The sequence below is a fragment of the Komagataella phaffii genome, chromosome 3 (assembly GCF_000027005.1).
Source record: "Komagataella phaffii GS115 chromosome 3, complete sequence".
NCBI classification, from domain to species: Eukaryota; Fungi; Ascomycota; class Pichiomycetes; order Pichiales; family Pichiaceae; genus Komagataella; species Komagataella phaffii.
This window is the reverse complement of record NC_012965.1, coordinates 922,457-939,810: the sequence shown is the minus strand read 5'-3', so window position 1 is coordinate 939,810 and position 17,354 is coordinate 922,457. Positions and strand designations below refer to the sequence as shown.

General features: G+C 41.7%; 7 protein-coding genes across 7 annotated transcripts; 2 read left to right on the top strand and 5 right to left on the bottom strand.

The window, feature by feature from the left end:
* Positions 1–454: 454 nt before the first annotated feature.
* On the bottom strand, positions 455–842 carry PAS_chr3_0492 (Hypothetical protein; the record flags this gene model as incomplete). The annotated part of the gene is made up of 2 exons (XM_002492674.1): positions 455–714; positions 758–842. The coding sequence occupies 2 exons, from the start codon at positions 840–842 to the stop codon at positions 455–457; spliced, it is 345 nt and encodes a 114-aa protein (XP_002492719.1).
* A 1,816-nt stretch (positions 843–2,658) lies between these two features.
* On the top strand, positions 2,659–5,343 carry PAS_chr3_0490 (Zinc-finger transcription factor of the Zn(2)-Cys(6) binuclear cluster domain type; the record flags this gene model as incomplete). Its single annotated transcript, XM_002492673.1, has 1 exon — positions 2,659–5,343. One exon carries the CDS (start codon positions 2,659–2,661, stop codon positions 5,341–5,343), a length of 2,685 nt encoding a protein of 894 aa, XP_002492718.1.
* Positions 5,344–5,423: 80 nt separating this feature from the next.
* PAS_chr3_0489 (High affinity sulfate permease) lies at positions 5,424–7,985 on the bottom strand (the record flags this gene model as incomplete). The annotated part of the gene is made up of 1 exon (XM_002492672.1): positions 5,424–7,985. One exon carries the CDS (start codon positions 7,983–7,985, stop codon positions 5,424–5,426), a length of 2,562 nt encoding a protein of 853 aa, XP_002492717.1.
* A 280-nt stretch (positions 7,986–8,265) lies between these two features.
* PAS_chr3_1194 (uncharacterized protein) lies at positions 8,266–9,645 on the bottom strand (the record flags this gene model as incomplete). The annotated part of the gene is made up of 1 exon (XM_002492671.1): positions 8,266–9,645. One exon carries the CDS (start codon positions 9,643–9,645, stop codon positions 8,266–8,268), a length of 1,380 nt encoding a protein of 459 aa, XP_002492716.1.
* Positions 9,646–9,802: 157 nt separating this feature from the next.
* On the bottom strand, positions 9,803–13,285 carry PAS_chr3_0488 (Bud-specific protein with a potential role in membrane trafficking; the record flags this gene model as incomplete). Its single annotated transcript, XM_002492670.1, has 1 exon — positions 9,803–13,285. The coding sequence occupies one exon, from the start codon at positions 13,283–13,285 to the stop codon at positions 9,803–9,805; it is 3,483 nt and encodes a 1,160-aa protein (XP_002492715.1).
* A 1,169-nt stretch (positions 13,286–14,454) lies between these two features.
* On the top strand, positions 14,455–15,861 carry PAS_chr3_0486 (Hypothetical protein; the record flags this gene model as incomplete). The annotated part of the gene is made up of 1 exon (XM_002492669.1): positions 14,455–15,861. The coding sequence occupies one exon, from the start codon at positions 14,455–14,457 to the stop codon at positions 15,859–15,861; it is 1,407 nt and encodes a 468-aa protein (XP_002492714.1).
* A 54-nt stretch (positions 15,862–15,915) lies between these two features.
* Positions 15,916–17,259, bottom strand: PAS_chr3_0485 (uncharacterized protein; the record flags this gene model as incomplete). The annotated part of the gene is made up of 1 exon (XM_002492668.1): positions 15,916–17,259. The coding sequence occupies one exon, from the start codon at positions 17,257–17,259 to the stop codon at positions 15,916–15,918; it is 1,344 nt and encodes a 447-aa protein (XP_002492713.1).
* Positions 17,260–17,354: the final 95 nt, after the last annotated feature.

Here is a 17,354-nt window from a genome sequence, read left to right as displayed (position 1 = left end):
CGTGGATGCCTCCAGATAAACAAGAAAAAGTTTCAACCCCTATACAATTCTCTTCGCCGCGTTTCAACGGCGACTAATGCAATGTCCACTGCTATCAGATGATACATATTACTGGCGCCCAGATACTTCTTCACTACGTGGTCTTACTTATCTCTGTGAAATTACTCACGCTTTTTTAATAAATCAACTCATGACCACAAGTTATGCCTACAGAAGTAACATGTCTTATGTATGACGGAAACGATTTCCGAGAAAAATCTGTGCAAACAAAAAAGAAATCATCCTTGATAGGAGAAAAAATAAAATGCGGTAACATCCGTTCAGTCATTCTTCTCAAGCGATTGACAAACACATGCTAAATAACAACCAAAATAGCTTTGCCCAAGACACCAAGTGTTCAGTTGAACTGCTGTGCATGAAAGCGCAACTGACTTACGTTTTCCGCTTCAGCATTTCAAACTTTTTTTAGACATGTGACTTGGCCGGAGTTTTCCTCTTTGGTGTGGCGCACAGCCCTTTTCGCTAGTTGTGGCGGGGCGCATTCCACTCTAGGGTATCCTTCTAGGACTAAACCTGAAGTGTGGACGCTGAGTAAACGAAGCATTCCGCAAGCTGGACGTTTTTTCCGACTTTGGGTAATTTGCTTCAGGGCAAGACAAACACCAGTGGTGAGCTTGGCGTCGAATGACCTAGGCTTGAACTTGCGGAGACAACCTAGTTGTTCACATCTGGCAAAACACGTTTATTATTTACATACGTTGCATTCCTGCTTTCGTGTCATTTACGGCATCGTGACTGGTCAGGAAACTGACCAGTGTCTTTTGTGTCGAACGTAGCAGCATGGAAGATGAGTTCCGAGTCGCGTGTCTCAGGTTTCTGATCTATGTGGAATGAAAATGAAAATCTCGAACTGCTTTTTGAGGTTGGGTGCAAGAAAAAAAAAAGACCGCATCGTTGTCGATCCCATTTTGGCATGAAGTTGGTGAAATTCTAGCTAATGCATAGCTTTAATTAGTTATTACGAAAACTTCTTGAAGGGGGTGCTAGTACTCAAATTTTACCCTTACTCCGAATGTGAGGAAGACATTATTCCGCACGACTTAATTTCGGGACTTTGGTTCCATAATTGCATTCACATTCAATGGGCGATCCTTGTCGATCAATGGTGGATCCCTCAGTCTAGAGGGACAAAGGCGACGCAGCAAATTTAGCGCACCAAGTTAAATCTTGGAATGCACTCAGCTCGCCATGATTCAGTTTTGATTCAGTGTTCTTGATCGGTGAAGATCCTTTCAAATGCAAAAGGAAATAGTTTTCTCATTTCATTGCAGTACGTAATTCCGTATATTTCACCCTATTAGATCGTTGAAATCTATAGATACGACTTTGCGCTGGGAGTAATTTCTTGGCGGCCTGATTCTTGATGAAGTTAATGCAAGATGAAGGGTTACACACTGCCAATCCATAAACCAACTGCTGATCCATGCATGCAATTTCAGTTCGTAAGAATCTTTACAGGATGGTTGGCATTTCTGGCTTTCTGACTTGATGGCAATATGAAACCATTATTGTGGCACAATTGTTGTGGGATTTTCTTTTTGCAATCATGGTTCAGGAAATAATTTAAATGAATCTTATGCATGAAACACTTCCTTGCATGCATCACGTGCTTTCAATGCATTTCAAATATACCTGGATCTAGAATCAGGTTTATGTCCGTAAGCCAGCTAAGAGACGCCTGCCATGACCAGTCGGTAGCCTATTGTAAAACTACTCTCCAATCCAACGGAACCTGTACCAAGAGTGCGTGCTGGCGACTGGTATTTAATCTTATTGTTTCGAGGCAAGGGATCTTTCCATGCATGTTGAACTAACTCTCATTTGGCCCGTATCCGAGGTTAACTCATTTATTGCAGACAACATTGACCATGAAGCATCTTTTTGAGATGAAACAAAGTCTGGACTGGGCTTTTTCGGTTGAAGTGTTAGCCTATTGACCAAAATCACCGAATGATGTGGCCTACCCATTTCACAATAATTTCAGCTAATGTACTGAACACCGTAACATTTTTGTAGTTTGAATAACTTGTGCTTGTTTTGCTAGAACTAGAAATACCCTGTTGAATCTAAGGATAAAGGGGAGAGTGTGATTGGATAAAAGATGAAATGTCAATAAGATAAAAAGAACCTCCGATGCCGGGAGTCGAACCCGGGTCTGCCCGGTGAAAGCGGACCGTGCTAGCCGTTACACTACATCGGATGTAGATAACCAAAAATTAAACCATTGAGCTTTTGTTATACAATTTTACTGGGAGCTGTTTCTGCCTTCCTTGAGGTAATTGATCCATCCCAGAGATCTACCATTAAAGTATACTGCTAACCCATTTTGGTATTTTACTTCCTGTGTATACTCTTTCTTGATTGCTAGTTCTCTCGAGTTATAATTTTCACAGCTTGGCATGGTTCTGCAACGGACATAATATTTCACTCAGTTCACATCCATCACCTGCAATGAACTTTTATTAGCTTTCTAACTTACCTCCTTCCCTGTGCAATCAGTAGTTTGAAATTTTTTTCACTATCTCATCCTATTCTGTTCTCTTCGCCCTTCCTAATGTTTTTTTTTCTTCGATTCTCACTCGGTGAGATTGAGTTAAAATGCAAGTCTTAGCGACCTTACATAAAACCCTCCTCTTCTCCATAGTTATCAATGAGTCTATAGACATGGTCCCAACTAAGAAAAAGAGGTCATTTTATGGGTGTTGGACGTGCCGAAGCAGAAAGGTTAAGTGTGACAACGGTAGACCGTCTTGCCAGCGATGCCAGAAATCCAATCTGAATTGCTTGGGCTACAATATCAAGCTCAGCTGGTCAACTCCCTATACAGTTGGAAAACATGGCACTCTTGTTCCATTATCTAACTATGTTTTGGACAAAGAAGATGACTCTATACAACGAAGAAACATATCTCTGGTAAGGTTCACAAGTGATTCAACTTATAAGAACGACAAAGATTTGGACTTGGTGCTCGATGAGTTGGAACAACTACCTGTCTATGGAAACTCGCCTAACAAAAGAGGCCCTTTTATGGTGTTCCAGGCGTCAACAGATCACAAGGTAAAGACAGAGACAAACACAAGCATACCTAATGATAGTTCAAAGGATCTATTCAGCATCAGAAGTTTAAGTTCCACTAATCTCGTGCCATACATGACCATGGATGTAGTTGATGTGATTAATCAGAATAGGGATTTCGTATTAGAAGCATTCGATTCAAACTTTGTGCATCAAGACGCCTTCACGCATGCTCTGAATACCACCTTGGAAGATGAACTTGAACTTCATCACTCTGCCCCTGCCTCTACTTTCCCAGAGCGAGATAGAATTGTTATCCACGAGCAGCTGAAGCCTTCTGCGTTAGTGACTTTCAAAGGAATCAAGGGAGACATTAACTCCAATCCTCGGGATGAACAAGAAGTTCTTGATTGTCTATTTCCAAACTACTACAACTCTGAGGCTAACCATAGCATCTTAGAGATGTCCTTATCACGAAACCAAGAGCTGAATAATTTAGACAAAACATACAAGCTCTTCGAAAACCTTTCACATTCTCATATCTCATCGATCAGAGAGTATTCTTTTCCTTGGCTTCTATCTACTCAAATGTTTCAAAAATTAATTACCAATTTCCAGTCAGAAAAACATTTCATGATGCTTCTAACTTTCAGAGGAAATGTTATGGACTCTGTCATTCTCCCTGTGCTGTACCGAGCTATAGGACAAATGTCGATCTTAACTGCAGACATTGAGCATGAATTTGGAAGAATTATTTCATCTGAAATGTTTCACAAGAGGATGATGAGAATAATGGTATTGAGTGCTTTGAATATAAGTGCTTTCTTACTCTACCGAAAAAGTCTATTCGAACAAAATTTTTACGGTTCTGATTACCTGGAAATTGCTATCGTTTTAAGAAGATTTATAATCCTTGAACTTTCCAACCTTATAAAATGCTTACTGGTACCCTCTGGGGTACCATTCAAGGATGCTAAAAGAAAACTACAAATCAAAAACGGTAAACTTGTGAATTACCTGATCACTAATGACTTGATAAAAGAATTGATTGTGGTTCTTGTATTTTTCATTAAGATTGATGAGCTTTTTGGAATAATAGACAATTTCACCACTCTGTTTGACATCCTTGATCAGTTGGTGGATTATCTGAACAACTATAAACCTTCATTTTATGAGAATGCTGACATGCTGGAAAAGAATATCAACTTGAAGTTGATTATTATGTATTACAAGTTTATGCAAATCTTCTTCTTCTCCACTACAAACATTGACCTATTTAATTACGAAGTCAAAGATAAAAACTTCGAAGACATGCTCGATGAAAATTATAATAAGATCAGTGCGGCCACGCTGAATGACTCTTTTAACCCAGATGCCTTCTTTAATATAGACTTTTTACAAGAGGAAGTTTCTGTTTCTGAAAAACAAAACAAAAGTTTCCTTAGCAAGAGTTTTCCAGCTAGGTTCAACTTTGCTAAAGGCTATTCTGACTCGGAAGAGGAGTCCAATCACAATCAAACAGGGTCGGAAAACCGTTACTATACCAAAGACAATGAAAATTCACGAGTTGCTAATTCACCCACCATAAAGGAATCGTTGATTCATATCCCCTACCCGTACAACGAATCTGTTTACAAATACAGGGATGAATCTATAGTTTCCACTTTGGAGCTAACCTATGGAATGCCAGAAACGCTTTTCCAACTTTTCAAGAAAACAGTCACTCTAACAAACCATCATAGTTTCTTCAAGAGAAGAAACTTGAAACACCCTAGAAATTTCTCAAAGGTTGCAAGTGATCTAGAAACCGAATTAAAGAGTTGGACGTTACCGTGGATTCTCTATGAATCCAGTGATACTATCTCCATTTCATTTCTCAGTACATTTCATCGGATTCTATTTCACATGTCCATGAGTTATTACAATTCAATTCTCATCTACTTTTATATTTTTGTGCAGGATTTCAAAGCGTCCGACTTATCTTCCTTGGTGCAAGAATCACTAACGCACTTGGAGGCTTTGGTCTCTCTTTCTGTTAGTTCAAATGTGGTCAAAGATTTCACTGTCCATGTGCCATTCTGGCCATTCTTTGTCTGCGCCTGTGGAGCTACGCTTGAAGCAGATCAAGCTAGAGCAGTTGCTCTAATGAAAAACTTCAAGACGAATGAGAGATGGATAGGCAAGCAACTAATTCACGCTGTATGGGAAAAGCACAGGCAGAAATTTACAGATACAAACTGGGTCACAATGACCAAAGTTGGGACATAAACGTTTTCTTATGTTAACTTAAATATAGTAATACTGGTTATTATTAGTGTCATCTAAATGAATATCAGAACATGTGAACCCTACTCCAAGTAGTCGTAAGATGGAATGTCCAAATGTATAAACGGAGTCTCTGTACTGTTCACGGCGTAATATCTATGTCTTCCTATCTGAAGCTCAGCGTCATCGTACGTTTCAGCTGAAAAGGTGCTATCATACTCATCATATGAAGTACCAATATCATAATAACGATGTTCTGATGATACAGCATTATCTATAGTTGATCCCTTCAAAGGTTGAAATGGTTTTCCAAATCCTGCGTTGATCAATGACTTCTTAATCCATGGGTTAATTATGCCACTAAAGTGGAACTCGATATCTCTACCAGTGTATCTACTGACTGCCTTTCTCAAATCAACCAATGCTTGTATAGATGTGACATCTACACCAGTAACTGAGGCAAAGTCAAAATGTATAAGTTTAAGAATAGGTCTGTTGTCTTCGACAACTTCAATTTCATCTTCATTAGAATCAATGTTCTTCTTCCGTTTGAAAATATTCTTGACGCTATTAAAGTTCCACGTAAGCTCACCTGGGTCGTTCCAGGGTCTGTCCGACTTGACTTTATAAACAACTGTCTCTCCTCTTCTTGTGTTACTCTTCATGTAATCCAAAAGGGTGTCTAAGTGCCTGGAACAATTCAAATAAGTGAAAGCTTCACCAGGTCTGTATACAATGACACCAGTTGGCGGAGGTAAAATCTCAATTTCTTCATTGATATAGTTTGCATAAGTGTGAGACGAAGAAAGAGGAAACTTTGATTTAGGAATTGGCACCCATCGGGTTGCAAAACGGGTACGTTTGGGTAATTTTGATAAGTCAAAGTTAGAAGGATCAAACTCCTGATCCGAGGGATACTCCTTGGAGTATTCCTTTGTTTGCAGTTCAATATCAGAATTCTGACCATCTTTTGAAAAGAATTTAATATGTATTTTCTTCTTCTCAATGGATCCGGTATCTTCGTTGATTGAGGAGGATGATTCGGAATACTCAGATCTACCAGACCTGCTGACAACAATAGGGTCGATCACTTCAGCAACCTTGATTCTTCCAAGGAACTGTCCATGAGTGCGAAGGTTCCTCCATAACAAAGTTACAGCGGATGCGGCCATAGCAAAATAAATACCATTCTCAATCGTTGAGAAAACACTGACAAGCACACAGATCAGGAAGATAGCAGCATCAAGTGGAGCAATCAAGTAAAAATCCCAAGTAACTCTCCAGTGAGCCATCAAATCTCCAACAGCGTGAATAATGACGGCAGACAAACTAGCTTTTGGAATGAAGTAGAAAGCCTCGGTTAATGCGTATAGAGCCAAGAGCACAACAACACCAGTATAAACACCTGCTAGTGGAGTACGTACACCACATTTGGCTTTCAAAGCTGATCTGGAGAAAGAACCAGTAGCAGGGTAGGCACTGAAGAAAGTACCTAAAAGATTCGTGACACCGATAGCAATAACTTCTTGATCAGGAACAATCTTATAATCATTGACACGACCAAAGGATTTAGAAATAGATATGTGTTCCAGAAGAAGAATAATCACTGAGACTGGAATTTGACTTGCAAAAGCGGAGAATATACCATTAGGCATTTCCATGACACCAGTGTGTTTCAAACCAGAAGGAACAGTTCCTAAAATGGACCAAGGAACTTTCTTAGCACCACCTGGGTACTTATTGTGTGTCCAGTCATAGTATGCACCCCAAGAAACAAGTGTGGCAAAAATGATGACAACACCATTACGCATGACTGAAGTGTAGAAGAACCACTTCTGCTTGCTAGGGTACCTTTTTGGACCAAAGTCACAGACATATTTCCAAAGGTATAAAATAAACAAAGGAATAATACCAAAGGCGGCATCGATGGTAGAATCTGGTAAATGTTTAAGTGTTTCGATAATAACTTTGTAGGTTGAATCACGAGTATTCACAAGCTTATTGAAACCCATCAGTCCAGGAACCTGTCCTGCAACAATATTCAAAGCTGAGCCAGTCATGAAACCAACAACAGCAGGCATAGAGATAAATTCCAACAAGAACCCCAGACGCAACAAACCAATACCCAAGGCAACAACACCACAGATAAACGCTACAGCAGTTGCAATAACATGTGCAGGGTATAAATCGCCATGCTTCTCTTGAACATGAGCCACAACCTTACCGACTTGCAATGACATGACTGCGACCGGACCGATAGAAACATCCTTAGAAGTAGCGAAGAAACAATAAATCAGGACACCAACAAAACTGGAGTATAAACCAAATTCTGGTGTCAACCCGGCAAGCTGTGCGTAAGACATAGACTGAGGAACCATGACACATCCCACAGTGACCCCAGCAATCAAATCAGAGTAGAACCATTTCAGGTTGTAGTGCAAAATCCAGCGTAGAATAGGGAATAACGATATGAGATAATCTTTAAATCTAGTCCATGGAGAGTCGACGATCTCATGAAGAACATCTAATGGTCCGACCTGCTTGTCTTCGTAGCCTGCAATCTTCACAGATTCATCATTAGCAAATTTGAAGTGCTGTGGTTCTAAGGGAAGTTCTCCACCTCGTTCATAAATCGAATCAGACATGCTAATGTAAAAAGTAAGATTGCTTTCAAAAATTGGGCACAGCTGTCTTCACCTTTATACCAAATGTCCTCACTATGTTAGCAGATGACAGGTACCAGGAGATCCCTGGAAAAATAAGAAATAAAACTTGGCTAAAGCTTACCACTATGGCTCAAGCGACAATTGTGTTTGTGCACGTGACAAATATATCCTCTTTTCAAAAGGGAATCTACTGCAATCAACGACACGCGAACCGTTCCAGATAGCTGAAATTCCTATTACAGTCGGGTGCCAGCCACCGTTACGTGATAACTGTCATTACGGCGTTCGAAGCCACATCAAGAGAAGCTTTAAGTTTTTCCATGGCAGAGATGACATCTTGGAAGGAATTATAGAGTGCCACAGGTGCAAGTCTTATGACATCTGGTTTCCTTTCATCGCAAATCACACCAAGACTGTGTAATTGCTCAAAAACGATAGGCATCCATCCATCAGCGAACAATAAGGAAATCTGCGATCCTCTCTCTAACGACGTATGTGGCGTTATGATAGTGAAACCCCTGGAGAGCAATTCTGTAGGCTTGACATAATGAGGGGATCTCTTGAGCAGCACCTCCATTAATTTAGTCATTTCAATGCTTTTTTCACGAATAGCCTTAATGCCACCAAACTTGTGAATAATCTTTAATGAACTGTGTAATGCAACTACATCAACCACACTAGGATTGCTTTGTCGGAATCCTAGAGCTGACGGAATTGGGTCGAATACTTCTTTCATTGAAAATCTCGCAGATGCATTATTTCCCCACCATCCAGCAAGTCTAGGGAAATAGTTAAGCGGAGACGACTTTGAATGGAACTTCTGATCGGTCCATCTCTCATTTATGAACACACCTGCTATTCCTCCTGGACCACTGTTTAGATACTTGTAGGAACACCAGCAAGCAAAATCGACGTCCCAATCGTGAAGTCGCACGTCTACATTTCCGACAGCATGAGCCAGATCCCATCCAACTATTATTTCTTTTTCGTGTGCGGCCTTTGTAATCTCTTTCATCTTAAAATACTGACCTGTGTAATATTGAATTCCCGGAAAGCACATGAGAGCAATTTCTTCATGTTGGTCCTCGATAACCTTGATGATGTCCTCCGTACGAAGTGTATACTCACCAGTACGAGGCTCCAGCTGCAAGAGATCGTCCTCTGAGAGATCTTTTAGATAAGCCTGGTTCAAAAATGCATAGAAGTCCGAGGGAAAGGCATGCTTTTCAAATAGAATTTTGCGTTTACGTCCCTTTGGTTGATAAAAGGAACATAAAAGTGAGTTCAGATTCATGGTAAGAGTACCCATCACAGCTACCTCATTTTCTTTGGCACCGACTATAGGGGCAATCAGAGGTACTACAGGAAGGTCAATATCTAACCAGGGGGTCTTGGGATGCTGAAAATGACCTTCAACACCTTTCCCTTTCCAGACTGCTAGCTCTTCAAAAATAGCCGATTCAGTAGCCTTGGGCATCAAGCCTAGTGAGTTACCACACAGGTAAATGCTATCATCATTCTCTGATTTCGATTCGGGAGGTGTTATTCCTAAGGATTTGAATGTGGGAATGTGAAATTCATCTTTAAGTGAGGGAAATCTCTTGTCTAAGACTTCAATGTCCTTTGCCGAGTAGCTCATCCTGTTCGATCGTGGGTGAGGAGAGAGTGTTCATCACTAGAGTCTTCACTCTCCTACGCGCGAAATTCTTTTTATAGCGTGGTCAATATCGAGTAAGCATTACGGGGTAAAGAAATTACTACCATGATTGATATTCACTCATAATCAACTATAAACACTACTTCTCAGATCCTCGTAGTCCCCTCAATAAAGAGGCGCCACGACCAACAACTTTGCCTCCAGTCCCAACTCCGGCTCCTAATACCTTCCCTCCAGCACCAACACCAGCACCTAGCACCTTGCCTCCAGCTCCAACACCAGCGCCTAGCACCTTTCCCCCAGCGCCTACACCAGCTCCAATGACTTTTCCTCCAGCTCCGACTCCAGCTTCTAAAACCCTTTCACCAGCCTCAAGTGAAAAGGCAGTGGTTTCAGGCCGTAATAGAATGACAAACTTAGGTCTGAAAACAAAGCGAAGATACACCTCTCCAGCTTCCAGGCCGTCGTCGTCCTTGAGAGGAACAGTCAGTTCTGTAGGTGACATAGGATCAATGTCTGCCAGAGACACATGACCTGATCCCAGCTTGTCGTTGTGGGAGGCAACATCCCAATCTATGCAATCAATATTCAGAATGCTTCCACATCGATTACCAATTTCAACCTCAAAAGATTCGTTCCATTCCGGATTGAGAGTTCTCTTGATCTTTTTCGTCTTGTAGACCTGGTTATCATTCAAGTAAAGTTCGCAGAAAGGATCAGATTTTCCATTCCTATCTGCAGAAGGAAGATCTTTACCTTTAAGGACAGTTACTGATAATTGACCAGAGTTTCCGATGGAATCTTGAGATGGCAATTGACTCATTAAAACAGGGATCCAACTGCACTGAAGATAAATTGAAATAGTGCCCGATTGACCAGGAAGTTTCAACAAGTACGGTTTGTCGTAAGATCTCTGAAGAAGCTGTATAGTTGGAAGGGAAATTTCAGCCATGCTGTTCTTCAATCTATTAGCTGAAAAGTCCTTCACATATCGTATCACCGTCTGAGAATATTCCAGCTCTTTAACTAGATAATCACCGTTGACACCTAGTCGGTGCTTACCACCTTTGCGAATTTTTCGAGTGGTGAATTGTGAATAACCATTTTGATCAAAGTATACCTGAAGATAACCAGATTCATGACCAAAATCTCCACTAATAATATCGTAGACAAAGACACCTTGCTGGTACTTGATAAGCTCGTCAAAAGAAAGATTCAATTTGTGCTCTTCTTGTTCTTTTTCAAGCTCTTCAAGAAGGGCTAAAGTTTTGGCTTTCTCTTTCTCAGCTTTCTTAAGTTCCTCGGCCTTGCCCTCGGACTCTTCTTCCAATTTCTTCTTCTGTTCTTCTTTTTCTTTTTCTCTAGCGGCCTTCTTATTCAGCTCATTTTGAGAAACGACTGGAATGGTTGGAAAGAAATCAATGGAATACTTGATAGTACCTTTCACTCCCTTGCTGGAAATGAGCCTAGCTTCTTTAGTTTCATCAGAGCGGCTTTCGATGTATTTTCCTTCATCATTCTTGCCGACAAATTCAGCCAGGTTAAGCGCAACAGCACCTAACGTTCGATCCCTGCCATTCTTCTCTACGTCCATTGCTTCAATAGTGATTTTTTGGTTTGGAGATGCGACTGTGACATATAGCACTTCTTTGAAGACAGGGTTAACTGTAGAATTTTGAACCAAAGTTCTGCATCTCTGAAAGTTATTAACCAGAATACGCACATATGGGTCTATGACACCAATTCTCTCTAAGTTGGGCAGGCCGGTACAGCTGTCAACGAAAATACGAGCAACACCAATTGGCTCCACATAACTATCGGCTTTTTCACCACCGGGAAGTTCAACTGGTCCCCATGAGGCCTTCAGTTCAACTTCCCCACCTTCGTTCAGAGGGAACCAAGAATATCCCACGATAGAAGAGTCCACAACGTCTATCAAACGGCGGTGCAAGGCACCAATTACATTTTTCTTCCCGTCTCTCAACAGTATGTCAATATAAGAATCTGCACGGTTATCAATCATATGATGTACGAGGGAATTCCATTTGGGATCATTGCTCTTTTGGGCCCCAGTCTTGTTGATTAGTTCTTTGTTCAAGTAAACTTCAGCAGTTACAGAGATTACTTTGTCAGATTCATTGAACCCTCTTGCACCAACTACAGTGAGCGAGGTGATACCACTATTCAGTTCAGGAGGTGGATCAAACGAACCATCAGGAAGTGTAGATCCATGTATGATAGGCATGTACTTCATATCCAAATGGAGCGTTCCTACTCGCTTATTATTTCTTAATATTGGAAGTTCCAAATCACTCAGTTCATCTTCGTCCATGAAGGCTCCCAAATCATAAAGAATGTTTCCAACAAGCTGGTCCTTTCTGAAATCATTGAAATCGTACATGTCTAAATGCAAAGGCTCGGAAAAGTCTGAGACCAAGAAACGAATAGTTTCATTCCAAATTGGCTCTCTCGTATCCTCAATGGTTGAAGTACGGGCGATCTCTTTTCCCCCAAAACTAAAGATGACATAAGGATCCACTGTATTACCACCGGAAGTATCAACAGCTTTGATATGAGTGGCCTTTTTAACATTGATTTCTATGATCCCAGAAGGAGATCCAAAGGCCTCTCCTGCAAGCAGCATGGGGACATTCAGCTGAAAAGAAAGGGGATCGAATAGCATTCTTCCGATATACTTTTTGATCATGTCGTCAATCAAAAACTTCAGCCCTGGGATGCTCAAAATTTCGAACGATAAAATAGAATCTCCTCCAAATATGCGACAAGAAAAGTCAAACTCAGGAGGGTTGACTAGTGATAAGTTAACGGTTCTGACATGTGGGAATTGGGTCATCATTCGAAGACGAACACGTAGCAAAACACGAAACGAAATATCACTTACCACTATTGGCAGAGTGAGTCCATAAAGTTTTAACTTAACAATGACTTTCTGGTTGATTCGGTTACGCATCTGTTTAACAGTGGCATCTGCTAAAGTGTTGGGAGTGAAAGATACACCCCAATCCATGACAGACACATCGTCATTAGTTCCAGCAAGAGTTTTGCACATATCAATTCTAGGAGGCTTGGTACCAGCAGTGAAGGCTCCTAACCAAAGTTGCTTTATGAAAGCTGGAGCTGGAGAGTTTGCAAGAATTGGGTTGACTTGCTCGCAGACCATCTTCGAGACACCTGGCTCCAAAAAGATCCAGTACTTATCCAAAAATACGTTCAACCAGTTCATTGTCTCATAGTCATTTTCCATATTTCTAACGACAAATTCTCTTTGCAATTCCCTTCTCAAGAAGCCACGGAACTTTCGAATAGACGTTCTGTAATATAAGGCCAAGGGTAAAACGATAAAGAAAACTAAAGCAAGTGACAGCTTGAACCTTCCAACAATCCAACACAAAGTTGCACCCAGAACCAATGCTGCGAAATTGTGGTACCAATCTCCATAAGCAATCTCTGGCAAAGAGTTCTCCAGGAAAGTTTGCTTTGTAAGAAGATCCATGAGCTCATCATCAGCAGTGAGTGTGTCCTTGGGCTCCCAGCCAGCAACTTCTCTCCAGCCGGTAAAGGAAGTATTATGGACTTCTCTTTTTTGTTGCCTTTTCTTCATCGTTATCTACCAGTTTTGATTCACTCTGTTTTGGCTGATCTGCGTCATCCCTTTGCTGCTTTGCTGTATCAAATGTCTTGGAGTCCAGCTTCTGTGAGCCAGACTCGGTGTCGTCCAAAGCTCCTTGTGCTGCAGACATTGAGTTGACTCTGAGATTACCAATTGAATGTGAATTGTACGCGCAACGCTATCTCGTGCACAGCAATATACTACCTGAAAAGCACATCGGTTTCGTATTCTTAATGAGCGGCTCGAAGACGGGTAACACCTGACGTATACGTTTTGGTGCACAGCGAAGGAAAGGGGTTGAAGATCACAGAGAAGCGAAAAATAAATATAGCGCGATCAAAGCACGTGATATCGGGAAGCAAAAAACTGTTCCTTCAGAATAAAGATACATCCATACATCATATTGGCTTCCTTGTAGCTCGGGGTTAATGATACGATCTCACTGCGAAGGGAATTGCCAGAAACGGGCGCGTCACATAAGAATATTCTTGGGACGTCTGTACCAACCAAAAAAAATGTGGTTTTTCAAAACATTATCGCTTATTTCCATGGTACCTGGAACTTTTCAGGGGCCCGTTCTCCACGAAAATAACGGTAAGAAGATGATTTCAGCTAGATAGCTGATCCCACCCCTTCAGCCAGGTCTTGAACATTGTACAGTCGATTCAGTAACTTTTTTTGACAGTCTAATTCTGTATGCACATGTCGTTCGCTCAAGTTTAGCGTGATAAGAATTTTGGACTCTAGAACATTCACCTTCTCCACCTATGCCATGCGATTCATACATGGCAAGGCCAAGCTCGATAACAAAGCTAGGCTAAATGCTGATCCTTCTCTGTTTATCGAAAAAATCAATTTCGGATCCATCGGCCTTTAGTATGCAGGTAAGCAAAAATGTATTGTTTAGTACGCCAACCCCTATTATATCGAGAAAACCTGCATAGAAAATACATCGAGATCCGAATGATTGGACTTGCTGGCTACCAATATGGATGAAAGGTCCTAACAACAAAGTGGTTGCCTGCCTCCCTATGCATGGTTAGATCCGAGGGCTATTTTTGACTTCCAGACTTGATTCCAGATCACATTTATAGTCAACTATCCGCTGAATTTTGGGTCTTTCTCGTAGTTAGAACCTTTTTTTGTCACTCGCTATACAAATGTTTTCTATCAAGAATATTGCTGTCGCCCTTTCAACACTAGCTGCTGTCCAGGCCGTTGCCTTGCCTTCTTACGAAGTGGCCTTGGAACACGCTGCCAGAGGTTTAGTTCCTCGTGCTTTCGCTGAAGCCCTTAACCCAGCTCTTGAAAAGAGAGCCGATTTCATGTGCCATGCTGCTTGTGGTCTGGCCATTTACGGTGCTTGGGAATGTGGTCCAGAAGAAGGTCCATTTGACGAAGAGTGCTTATGTGCTGCTGACTCCTCATTTTCAACCCAGATCGACGCTTGTCTTGAGTGTGGATGGTGTATCTATCAGTCCTACTTTGGTAACCTGGCTGGTGCGCTGGATGCTTGTGGACTGCCAATTACCCCAACTGGTTCCACATGTATTGAGACTGCTACTGGTTTGACTCCAACTCTTGGACCTTTCACCGACTACACTCCAACTCACCCAAACAACGTTCCAACTTCCAGCGAGGAGGAGACTTCCGAAGAGCCAACTGAAGAGCCAACCACCGAAGAGACTTCCGAAGAGCCAACTGAAGAGCCAACCACCGAAGAGACCACTGAGGAGCCAACTGAGGAGCCAACCGAGGATGAGACCACTGAGGAGACTACCGAAGAGCCAACTGAAGAGCCAACTGAAGAGCCAACTGAAGACTCAACTGAAGAGCCAACTGAAGACTCAACTGAAGAGCCAACTATTGCACCAACTGGTGAGCCAACTGAGGAGCCAACCGAGGATGAGACTACCGAGGAGACTACCGAGGAGCCAACTGAAGAGCCAACCACCGAAGAGACTTCCGAAGAGCCAACTGAAGAGCCAACCACCGAAGAGACCACTGAGGAGCCAACTGAGGAGCCAACTGGTGATGACGACACAACTGAGGAGCCAACTATTGCCCCAACTGGTGTTCCAACTGAGGACCCAAGTTCTCAATACTATGGTAACACTACAACAGTTCACTCCACCATCAGAGAAACCAGCATCATCGAATACACCACTTGTGTTACCGACGTTCATGGTCAAACTACCACTGTCACTGTTCCATGCCACGGAAAGTGTACTGCTTCCCCATCAGTCCACTCTACTGACTTGACTAAGACCTACACTACAACCAAGGCTATTGTCTCTGGTAAGACCGTCACCGTCACCGTTGAGTGCGAGACCACAACTCCAAAGGTTTCCACCACACACTCCACTACTCCAGTTCCAGGAACTACCACACACTCTACTACTCCAGTTCCAGGAACTACCACACACGCCACTACTCCAGTTGTGTCGTCCGTTTCTTCTACTCATGCCATTTCCTCCGTAACCATCCAGACACACTCTGGTGCTGCTAACAAGCTCTCTATTGCTGGTGCCGCCATTGTTGGTTACGCTGGTTTGATGCTGTTGTAGATTGTTAAATCCTACAACTTTAGTTAAAGTATTAAGTTCTTAGTGTATATCTTTTCATAAAGATGAATTATTTCTTAAATTGTAAGCCAGAAGTAGAATTATCACGGCAATAAGTATAGGAATTGTTAAATAGTTACGATTACCGTTTTTAACTGTATCCTTTGGTGTAACTGTGTTGAAACTATCGGTTTGAATGCTGCAATCTTTGTAGGGTTCATGCTGTGAATGACGTGAATCTTCAACTTCATCATGTATTCTTTCAGAAGCAGATTCATTTGCCGCTAAAACGACTGCATCATCCTTGACATTTTCACCCTTAACGTCTTCTAAAAGATTCGTCAATGCTGTGGCAACCTTTCCGTTCTGTTTTGAATTTGTTATACTATTGATGCTTTCGACTATCTCTTTTTCCAATCGCCTACGATCATCCATCTCCTCTTCAGAAGATATATCGTAATCCTCTTCCTCGTCCTTTGAAGTAATTTGGCTTTTCAGTAATTCATTCTCCAATGCAAGTTTTTCCATCTCTTTAAACAATCTATCATGATCCTCCTGGGACACACCAGATTGTTTAGTTTCCTTTGAACTTGACTTTCCATTCGAAAATTCGTGATTCAAATATTCATCAAGAAAGTGGCCCATAGCCAACAACTTTTGATGCTGTATGTTTTCATTATTGATAGAGATAATCAATCGCCTCGTGACATCCTCTAACCGAGTTATTCCTTTCAAGTTGGGGGATGGAGACACCCCAGGAGTAGGTACGGTAGGTTCCACCTCCAAAGAGTCTAAATTTGGGTCACCAGCTACAAGAGCATCAAGAATTTTGTCCTCTGAGTCAAGAGCATCACTGAATAATAACGCATCTAACGTATCATTAAACAATTCAGCTTTCCGTTCATCATTATCTATCACTAATCCCTGTACGAGGTCTTCGTACTCTTGCAGATTCATGGTAAGAAATTTCTCCACCTTGACCTGAATCTTTTTATGCAGTGGCTGACTCTCTAAAGTGGAACCTAGGGTCAATTCATCCCCTACGTTCAACAAGTACTCTTTCTTGTGTTCCAATCTGACATCGTTGATGAATGTTCCATTAGATGACTTCAGGTCCCTCACGTATAGCTTACCCTCTTTCACAAACAAGCTGGCATGGCTTCTGGAAAGAGTCCGGGAGGCAAAATAAGCATTGGTCAAACTTGTACCTGCTCGACTTCCAGCCTGTCTTCCTAGCTCGAGCTCTTTAGGATAGTCAGGAACCACTAGTACCTTGACCAATTCAAAGGATTTATTCAGAGGTACTAACTTAACAACATGTAGTTTTGTCGTAAGCTCTGGTGGATCCCTCCTGATAGGCTGGTAGTTACTCGTACTCTTGGAAGAGGATCGTTTCCTCATATGCCCCTCTACTTCGTATTGGTTAGTGTGTGAGAAGTGCTGATAGATGAGCTCTGTAAAGCATAACCGATGTTAGGATGTGGAGCATATTAATG